The sequence below is a fragment of the Amphimedon queenslandica genome, unplaced genomic scaffold (genome assembly GCF_000090795.2).
Source record: "Amphimedon queenslandica unplaced genomic scaffold, v1.1 AMPQUscaffold_11800, whole genome shotgun sequence".
NCBI classification, from domain to species: Eukaryota; Metazoa; Porifera; class Demospongiae; order Haplosclerida; family Niphatidae; genus Amphimedon; species Amphimedon queenslandica.
In genome coordinates this window covers 3118-12178 of record NW_003547960.1, presented here as the reverse complement: position 1 = coordinate 12178, position 9061 = coordinate 3118, and the positions used below count along the sequence as shown (strand labels likewise).

General features: G+C 35.4%; 4 protein-coding genes across 4 annotated transcripts; 1 reads left to right on the top strand and 3 right to left on the bottom strand.

The window, feature by feature from the left end:
• Nucleotides 1-312: 312 nt before the first annotated feature.
• On the top strand, nucleotides 313-2487 carry LOC100638787 (ABC transporter G family member 20-like). The gene is made up of 12 exons (XM_003390792.3): nucleotides 313-570; nucleotides 683-801; nucleotides 865-1051; nucleotides 1107-1156; nucleotides 1207-1272; nucleotides 1328-1401; nucleotides 1463-1655; nucleotides 1723-1789; nucleotides 1840-1851; nucleotides 1900-1986; nucleotides 2071-2175; nucleotides 2285-2487. The coding sequence occupies exons 1-12, from the start codon at nucleotides 351-353 to the stop codon at nucleotides 2389-2391; spliced, it is 1287 nt and encodes a 428-aa protein (XP_003390840.2). The 5' UTR covers nucleotides 313-350; the 3' UTR covers nucleotides 2392-2487.
• Nucleotides 2488-2506: 19 nt separating this feature from the next.
• Nucleotides 2507-3645, bottom strand: LOC109588871 (uncharacterized). Its single transcript, XM_020004977.1, has 2 exons — nucleotides 2647-3645; nucleotides 2507-2599 (listed from the first exon to the last, which is right to left on the bottom strand). Exon 1 carries the CDS (start codon nucleotides 3538-3540, stop codon nucleotides 2674-2676), a length of 867 nt encoding a protein of 288 aa, XP_019860536.1. The 5' UTR covers nucleotides 3541-3645; the 3' UTR covers nucleotides 2507-2599; nucleotides 2647-2673.
• Nucleotides 3646-3654: 9 nt separating this feature from the next.
• On the bottom strand, nucleotides 3655-7173 carry LOC100638659 (conserved oligomeric Golgi complex subunit 8-like). Its single transcript, XM_020004974.1, has 11 exons — nucleotides 7070-7173; nucleotides 6950-7021; nucleotides 6781-6905; nucleotides 6625-6728; nucleotides 6391-6562; nucleotides 6173-6334; nucleotides 6071-6122; nucleotides 5099-5271; nucleotides 4823-5022; nucleotides 4490-4750; nucleotides 3655-4299 (listed from the first exon to the last, which is right to left on the bottom strand). The coding sequence occupies exons 1-11, from the start codon at nucleotides 7119-7121 to the stop codon at nucleotides 3705-3707; spliced, it is 1968 nt and encodes a 655-aa protein (XP_019860533.1). The 5' UTR covers nucleotides 7122-7173; the 3' UTR covers nucleotides 3655-3704.
• Nucleotides 7174-7205: 32 nt separating this feature from the next.
• Nucleotides 7206-8753, bottom strand: LOC109588870 (uncharacterized). Its single transcript, XM_020004976.1, has 6 exons — nucleotides 8638-8753; nucleotides 8520-8590; nucleotides 8189-8408; nucleotides 7723-8142; nucleotides 7412-7636; nucleotides 7206-7364 (listed from the first exon to the last, which is right to left on the bottom strand). Exons 1-6 carry the CDS (start codon nucleotides 8735-8737, stop codon nucleotides 7231-7233), a joined length of 1170 nt encoding a protein of 389 aa, XP_019860535.1. The 5' UTR covers nucleotides 8738-8753; the 3' UTR covers nucleotides 7206-7230.
• Nucleotides 8754-9061: the final 308 nt, after the last annotated feature.

Below are 9061 nucleotides of genomic sequence, written 5' to 3'. Positions count from 1 at the left end.
GAGAATTTCCCATTTTTATAATTTATTCTAATGCATATACATGTACTTATGTTGTGTAGAAAGTTTGAGGTGATTCCGATCAAATTTTGATTTTTTACAAATTTTTTAAGTTGCTCCAAAATCGAGCCAAACTCCCTGTACTATAGTACAGGGTCGCTGGCCAAATTTTGCCAAAAATGACTAGGAGAAAATTTTTTATTTTTATAATTTATTCTGATGCATATACATGAACTTATGTTGTGTAGAAAGTTTGAGGTGATTCCGATCAAATTTGGATTTTTTACAAATTTTTAAAAATTTTGATATGACCTGATGTATATCACTTATCTCCCTCTATAGTGTTAAAATCAATGTGTGAATGTGATCCTATCAATCCGTCCACCATATTACCTCGTCCAAGGAGCATTGCTGCTCTCTGCTGGAAAAACTTCACTCGTATTTACAGAAACCCTGGACTCCTCATATTCCAGTTCCTTCTTCCTGCCTTTCAGATTGTATTGTTTTGTTTAGCCATTGGTGGCAATTTCTCTGGAGTCAGTGTTGCCATAATGAACAGTGATAGAGGAATCAGTAAGTCCCTTTAGTTACTAGAACCCTTAGGTGCATACTTTAATGTTACCAGACCCCAGTTATGTCAATATTAGTATTACCAGACCCATTACTGTATTTTTTATTTTTAAAGATTATTCTGAAGCAACGGGTATGGGCGAGTACATATTCGACAAGTGCACTCCGTTTGAGAATATGGATAATTTTGGCTCTCTCTTTGTATCAAAACTTGATGACAAGTCGTTAGATTTTGTAAGCACTTCCACTGACACACCAATAATTCATATACTAATTGTAAAAACTCTCTCTCTCTAGACGTATTATGATAGTATGACAGATGCCGTGGATGCTGTGAAGAAAGGCAAAGCATGGATGGCTATAGTCATACCAGAGAACTTCACTCAAGACATGGTAGAGAGACTAGGATCGATAATTCTACAGGACAACATACCAGATGATATTATCAATGGATCCACTATTGAAATATATGAAGATGTCACTGGTGAAGCATATTTACACTGTGTATATTATTATTATTATTATTATTTTCATTTAAGATCTTCAGATGACATACACATTGCAAAATAAGACCACAGCTGCTTCTGAGGTAACCACTTCCCTCCATTATTATATTTTATTTATCTATTCAAATAATAGCTTTTTCTTGAAGCTTTCATTAATAATTGCAATGTTTCTAAAAAAGATATTTCGTCTCCACTCCAGGTGAATGAATATACAAATGATGACAAATAAAAAGTTAATTTCAATGACACTTTAGGTCCACAATCCTCCAGTTTACGGTGGCTTTCATCTCTCATACACAGACTATGTTGCACCTGGAATGATTGTCAGGTAAGACTCATGCATATACACACACTAAAGTGTCTTTAAAATTTTTTTCTTTATTCCCTAGTATAACATTTGGTATGTCCATTGGTCTGACTGCTCTCTCCTTTGTCATTGAGAGAAAGGAGGGCCTCTTGGACAGGACGTGGGTAGCAGGGGTCAATGTGACAGAGATGGTCCTAGCCCAAATCTTCACACAATGTATCATTCTTTTTGTACAGAGCACTATACTCATAATACTGGTCAGGTTTGCTTTCAAGGTATAGTAAAGGAAGAAACAGGTTTCAAAAACTGGTCAAACTGGTTACTATTGCTCCTATGCTTTAGGTGTATATGGTGCATCTAAGAAGTATATTTTTAGTTGAGTTATTGACAATGCTGCAAGGACTGACAGGTAATGCACTTAATTAACTTTTAGTTATTGATACTTTTTCTCATTTATAGGAATGGCATATGGTAATGTATATTATTTTTAAAGAAAGAATATTTCATATTATAGTTTAGGTCTCTTGATATCCTCTTTATGCCAGCAAGAAACATCAGCAATGCAAATAATGGCCGGATCAGTTTACCCTGTTCTCCTAATGAGTGGTGAGTATGCCCCTAGTAATTACTAATAGATCTACCTTTAAATAAAAGAACATTATTGATTATCATTATTATGCCTTTCTGTAGGTATCATATGGCCACTGGAAGGGATGCCCAAGTTCTTACGGTATATCAGTTATGCTCTACCTACAACTTATGCAGCTGAAGCAATGAGATCAATAATGGGAAGAGGTGAGTCCACATTGATTGATCAGAAGATAAAAAATAATAATACAGTATTGTATTTTTCATTGTGTTGCTAATGATTGTGTGCATATTTGAGTTTGTCTCTGTTGTTTAGGATGGGGTTTAGCTGATATGTTTGTATGGAGAGGGTTCACCATAACTATTGCCTGGTTCTTATTATTTGGAGTATTAGCTACCATTGGTCTAAGACTAAGAAAATGATGAACTAAAAATAATACTACACAGAATAATAATCATAATGTTATGTGTATGTGTACTAGTCTGCTATATAGATAGTTCTAATTTTTAATAATAATAGTTATTTATTATTAGTTTCCAATGATTGAGAGAGTGATTGAGTATGAATACAGAAGAAAGGGTTGAAGAAGAATTGTCATATATACTACAATTAAAGATGGTCTTCTTTGACCTACCCAATCAAAAATATAACATTAAAATCAACACAAAATGATGTACCATAATTTTTTCATCTTTTTCTTATCATTAGTCTCTAGGAACCCATGACAAGGAACTTTGGTTCTTTTCCCGATATAAAGCTTTCACAAATTTTTCAATATTGACACGTGCATAGATCATAGGCTTTATAAATTTTTCGATTAGGACTAAAGCGTAAATGAAAATCAACAGGGGACATATATTTTGAGAGATAATGCTCCACTGCTGAAAAGTGACCACCAGACAATAGCCTCCGATCAAAGGACTGTATATATTCAAATATATTGACGGCTGATAGAAAGTCGACACAAACTCATGATACTGTTTGCTGTATTCAAATGTAAAATCTTCCGACATGTACGCTAGCCCATCAAATCCCAAAGTGCAGTGCAAGAGAAGGAGGACACAACCAAGAAAATGCCCATAACCGTAGCAGATCATCTGAATGAAGACGATGCCATTAGTTATATCAAAGAATAAGCAAGTGAGGTTGCAGTCGTTTGTAAATATGCAGAGGATCACTTGAACAATGATATCATACACGACGTAGCCTATCCCAATACTGAGGAGGAACATGGAGAAGAATGTAGAGTTGTGTATGATATCAGATGAGATGTAGTCATCTTTCAGAATGGCTAGTAATGCAAGTGGTCCGATGGTTACTGTGAATACCACGTTTGTGAAGTAATGGCACCAGTAGAATTGATTTTCCTCCTCCATTTCCCGATATTTCTTCCATAAGAGTTGAAGCATGTTCATGAAAGTGAATGTTAGCATCATGATGAACAGGGACCAAAGGCATACGTGAAAATTAAATATCCTATTCTTATAGTAAGCCTTCAAATCTGGCAGTGGCTCCCATCCAGTAGCTGATTGCTCGACAGCAGGGCAGACAGAATTTAAGATAGCACCCATTTTCTCTTAAAATATGAACGTCAAAACCAGAGAAAATAACAGCGTCTTTACAACGATGACCGCTCGCAAATAGCGTGATAATTAGCGTCGCGTCCTTAGATTTTGCAAAAAAAATTAATGAGCTATTATTTTTAATTTTTAAAGATAATAAAATCACTTATAAACTACATACTATCTTCTTCAGCAGAATCGCGGGTTTCTTCTGGAGGAGAACCTTCAACACCTCCCAATACTGCTGGCTCTCCTTCAGTAAGTCCTTCAAAAGGTTCTTCAGTGGGTTTCTCAGTCGGTTCTTCAGTAGCGGGTTGCTCAATAGTGGGAGGAGGAACTTCAGTGGTAGATGAATCATCAGTGGATATAGTTGAATCAATTGTGGGAGCAGACAAATCAATTGTAGGTGTCGTTGTATCGGACAATAACTTAGCAACAGATTTTGCCATTTCTTCTTTCTCATGCTCTTCAAATACTTCAGGGACTATATCTCTAAGAGGCTCCGCCAAACTCTTAGCATTTATCCCGACTTTAACAAGCACTCGCTGCCGTGATGATGATGATGATAGGGACTTCCCTTCTCCTCCCTCTTCTTCTCTTCTTTTTCTGAGAGAGAGTGAGCTACGAGAGGCAATCGTTTGAACCGATTCCTCGGGATAAAGTGTCGAGAGACACCGCTCAATGTAGGGAAGGAAATCAAAAGCAACTGCTTTACAGAGCTGCTGGAATGCCTTGAACTCTGTCTGTGTGAAAGAACCATTTTCTAGCCTTGAGAAAGAGAGAGAGAGAGAGAGAGCAAGAAAGTGAGAGAAAAATTACACAAACTATTTAAAATGTCAGTTTGTCCACAATAAGGTAATTTACTATTGTTTACCATTACACAAATAATGATGATAAGTACATGTATATGTACATGTATTGTATATCTATTGGTGACATTACAAAGCCCATAACTTACTTATAATATTCTCCAATATCATGTACTGTACTTTGTAGCAGTCTCTCCACCTCTCGACTCACTTCAGGGGCTAGCGCAATCGGGGCACATGAACGAAGATCATTGAAAGCCAAAATGAGAGAATTAGTGAGTAGAACAATAGGTTGATAGGGAAGGAGAGAGTGAGGGGGAGAGAGAGGAGAGAGAGAGGAGAGGGGAGACGTGGAGGAGAGTAGCGGTAGAGGCTGGGAGAGAGTGAAGTGTTTCATGGCTTCATGAAAACTATTTTGGAAAAAAAAAATAATAATAATAATAATAATTACGTGTATGTAAAATCAGTCTCTAACTCCTCACCTGTGTTTAGCATTCCTCACAGAGTGCTGGAATGACTGGAGAGAGACTCGTATGAAAACTGGGACAATGAGGAACCTAAAGTCGGCTCCGACCCGACTGAAGGAGAGACCAAAGTACATGCACTGACTGAGCAACGAGTCAATACGACCTCCAACACCTTTCAACAGATCAGATTCAAGCAACTGTAGAAACTGCCATATCTAATGGGAGGGAGTTATATAAAAGAAAGAAATGTTTTTATGCATAAATTATTTATTAATAATAATATTTCTTTACTTTGCTGTTTAACCAGCCACAGAAGAGTGTTCCATCTGCTTGTTTTCCAGTGTAGCTGCTATGAGTGCTGAGTAACATGGTGTCATCATCAGGGAATATGGCTTTGTATTGAGTGACAATGTCAAACAAGTGAACACGGCAAGCCTCAATGGTTTTACTGATGTGCATATAAGCTGAGAGAGAAGGGAGAGAGAGAGGAAATGCAAGCATAAGTACATCAATATGTATCAGAAAATGTAATAAAAATTGGGGGTCATTCCAGAGCCATTTTTCGGAAAAAAACCATGGGCTATAGTACAGAGATTTTTTCAGATTTTGGCTCATTTAAAAAAATGGCCGCAACTCAAAAATTTAAGCTCGGAATCAGCTCAAACTTTCTACACAGTATAAGTACATCAATATGTATCAGAAAATGTAATAAAAATTGGGGGTCATTTTGGAGCCATTTTTCAGAAAAAACCATTGGCTATAGTACAGGGATTTTTTCAGATTTTGGCTCATTTAAAAAAATGGCCGCAACTCAAAAATTTAAGTTCAGAATCAGCTCAAACTTTCTACATAGCATAAGTGCATCAATATGTATCAGAAAATGTAATAAAAATTGGGGGTCATTCCGGAGCCATTTTTCGGAAAAAACCATGGGCTATATAGTACAGGGATTTTTTCAGATTTTGGCTCATTTTAAAAAATGGCCGCAACTCAAAAATTTGAGCTCGGAATTAGCTCAAACTTTCTACATAGCATAAGTACATCAATATGTATCAGAAAATGTAATAAAAATTGGGGGTCATTTCGAAGCCATTTTTCGGAAAAAACCATGGGCTATAGTACAGGGATTTTTTCAGATTTTGGCTCATTAAAAAAAATGGCCACAACTAAAAAATTTGAGCTTGGAATCAGCTCAAACTTTCTAAATAGCATAAGTACATCAATATGTATCAGAAATATAATAAAAATTAGGAGACTACTTACGATCATCCTTAGGTATTGAAGACAGGACTGACTGTAACCAGTAATCCCTCGACTAGTATATATACATTTGGTTACCAAAGAAACATACGAAGACCCACTAACCTGTAGAAACTTGAGTCTCAATTGAGATTCGTTGAAAACATCCATCCTCCTCAGCAAACCGACCAACCTGAGACAAGACGGTAGCTGTATGCTTCCTTGCAACTGCTGGATCAACTCCATTAGCATCAGATTAGAGCAGCGCTCTATATCAGACGCAATATTCTAAAAATAGTAACAGAACTATGCAATGATCGTGATACTATAAATAGAGACGGTACTTTAATAATAGGTATGTTGTTGTGTTTCTTTTCCATTCTTTTCACGTGTGAACTCAGTTCCAGTGCCTCCTCATAATAGCCATTACGTACACATGTCTCCATTAATTGTGGTATCTCTAGTATCTCCAATAACTGGGTGTGTCTTGATAGAGCTAGGGAATTGAGTTTGCGTCTAAAAATATTTTAAAAATTAATATTAATAATTTTTATTTAAATGCAATAATAATGGCCGACTTGCTGCTTATATCTTGAGCGTCTTTGCCAAACTGCTTACAAGAGGAGGAGAAATTCGGTAATTTATCAATTAATTTATTGACGTGGTCTTCAACTGCAATAAACTATTAATAAAATGATGGTTAACTAACTGTTATAATTTTAATAATGTCGCACCTCTCGAAATACTTCTCTAGAACATTCGGCAGTCTGTATAAATGTCTTGTAATTATTGAATGCAAGATTTTGTGTTGAGTTCAAGACGCATTCCTGTTCCTCTTTGATCAGGTCTGGTTCCCGTGCTGGAATAAGACTTTAAATTTTAATATTAACAGTAACTCCTCACCGAGTCGTTTGATAGAGAATGAAGTTAATTCTGAAAGGTATCTCACAAATTCAGGATCTCTTTTCCATTCCTCTAAAAATTAAAATATTCATTTATCTGATAGGTAGAGCACTCACAGACCTGGAAAGGCTCCTTGAAATAGTGAAGAGAATAAAGCCAAATCTTCCGCCATTTTAAAATTCTAACATAACCACACCTACTCTACAACTTAAAATTTTTTATTGTTTTGCAAAAAAATTTTTTGGTTCAACTGTAATGTTATCACACAAAAAGTTTCAAAGTTAAAGTTTTGTAGTTGATCCCTCCACTACACCATAAGCAGCACATTCTTTCATTGATAGTTCTGAATGTGGAACTGGTAGATGTAGATTCTCATACTGTGGATCAACTGATGATAGTTCTTGCTCTTGTGAACCTGTAATACAATTCATCATAGTAAATCTTTAACATTAATTAACATACTTTGACCATTCTTCCCTTTCCTTTTGCAGTAACACACAGTTAATGTAATAATATTAATTATTAGTGATAGTATGAGGAATACACCTAATATAGTATTCAATACTGGTGAATTAGTGCAGGAATTAAAACAATCATCTCTTGTTGCAGTAACTGTAGAACATATCGTGCAGTCTGTGGCCATACTACTTGATGATACGAACGATAAAGAAATGAGGAATGAAGAAGCTATGGACAAAATTGATAACAATGATATGAAGCAAAGACATTAAAGTAGATCTATATTACAACTACACAAAAAAATTTACACTTACAAGCATCTATGCTACTACTTATGCTGGCCCATGGGAACCTTGATACTGATGAAGTAGCTGATACGCCTGAAGTAGTTGGGACTGAAGAATGAACTGATGACATTAGAACTGAAGATGTAGAGTCATTAGTAATATTAATACCAGTTATTACAGCAGGACAATTAGGTTTATAGTTCTCGAAAAAGCTTTCGAATTCACATGCATGCAGTGTTAAGTTATTACCAGCTGGTATGCCATCAAAACACTTAATAAAGTTCAATGAATCATTAAAAGGTTTGAGGTCATCCCAATGAAACCAGCCTTGACTATCAATAATGTGAATGTAATCAATATAAAGTGTACTGCCATCGACAAACTGAAACTGAATACAAACAGAATTTGATGAAACATTAATCAATGTCAAGTTCAGATCATGAGTACCTTAAAATAAGTAAATATCATAATGTATTAATTGTGTATTACTTACTGATTGTTATTGTGTTGCTTTGAACTGTAACTCCATTTTGATAGTACAAGGTAGCATTAGTATTGAGTGTCTTATTTGATGGAAATTGAACAACAAGTGAAATGTTACTATAAGAACTATTGCTTATGAATACATTTGTTGTTGAATAACAGTTATCCTTAGTACATCCTTTCAATGTAATGTTCATTAGTGGTGGTACATTAGTACAAAACTGATGAACCTATAGGAAAGTAAGCATAACTGCATTACACTATTGTTCTTACCATCAGAATAAACATTAATAGCACTACAGCTAAAACAAACAACATCTACTCTATGCATGGTAGCTTACAAATACAATGAAATGAAAAGTCCAATTTACATTCCCTCTTTCCTTATCAGTTACATATAACTCTACATCTACTGTATAGAATAATCACTTTAGGCTCTCAATAAGTATAATTACTTACTTGTTGATTCAAATCCAACAGTTATGTTACTAGTAGATCCATCCCCAGCTTTATTAGTAGTTGTAATGTTAAACAGATATTGTTTATTGGTTGGGTTCATTGGACAGTAAGTGTAGTTAGTGATAGAGTCATTAAGGTACTGTTGATCAGTTCCTACACTGATTATATACTGTACTGTTAGTCCTGGTAGTGTGAATGGAGGATACCAACTGATAAACATACAACAAGAATCTAACTGATATCCTGTTAAACTACTGACAGTATCAGGTGGACCTGGAATTGATTAAGTGCATTCAATCACTGCCCATTCAGTAAAAAATAATAGTAAATTGAATGTGTTATACTGACCTTGTACATATAGATATGCTGGTTCAGTGGTAGCTCCATTGGGTGTACGGCAGGTAACTTCTGTACGATTTACTTC

Excerpts from the sequence above, each read along its gene's own strand:
- LOC109588871 (XM_020004977.1), bottom strand. The coding sequence starts at position 3,540 with ATGGGTGCTATCTTAAATTCTGTCTGCCCTGCTGTCGAGCAATCAGCT.
- LOC100638659 (XM_020004974.1), bottom strand. The coding sequence starts at position 7,121 with ATGGCGGAAGATTTGGCTTTATTCTCTTCACTATTTCAAGGAGCCTTT. Across the intron at positions 6,563-6,624 it reads GCTCAAGATATAAGCAGCAA|ACGCAAACTCAATTCCCTAG; the intron begins GTCGGCCATTAT and ends AAATATTTTTAG. Across the intron at positions 5,272-6,070 it reads TTCAATACCTAAGGATGATC|CTTATATGCACATCAGTAAA; the intron begins GTAAGTAGTCTC and ends CTTCTCTCTCAG.
- LOC100638787 (XM_003390792.3), top strand. The coding sequence starts at position 351 with ATGTGTGAATGTGATCCTATCAATCCGTCCACCATATTACCTCGTCCA. Across the intron at positions 1,157-1,206 it reads AGACCACAGCTGCTTCTGAG|CTTTTTCTTGAAGCTTTCAT; the intron begins GTAACCACTTCC and ends TTCAAATAATAG. Across the intron at positions 1,987-2,070 it reads CCCTGTTCTCCTAATGAGTG|GTATCATATGGCCACTGGAA; the intron begins GTGAGTATGCCC and ends GCCTTTCTGTAG.
- LOC109588870 (XM_020004976.1), bottom strand. The coding sequence starts at position 8,737 with ATGAACCCAACCAATAAACAATATCTGTTTAACATTACAACTACTAAT. Across the intron at positions 8,591-8,637 it reads TGTTGGATTTGAATCAACAA|TAGATGTAGAGTTATATGTA; the intron begins GTAAGTAATTAT and ends TATTCTATACAG. Across the intron at positions 7,365-7,411 it reads GAAAGGGAAGAATGGTCAAA|GTTCACAAGAGCAAGAACTA; the intron begins GTATGTTAATTA and ends ATTGTATTACAG.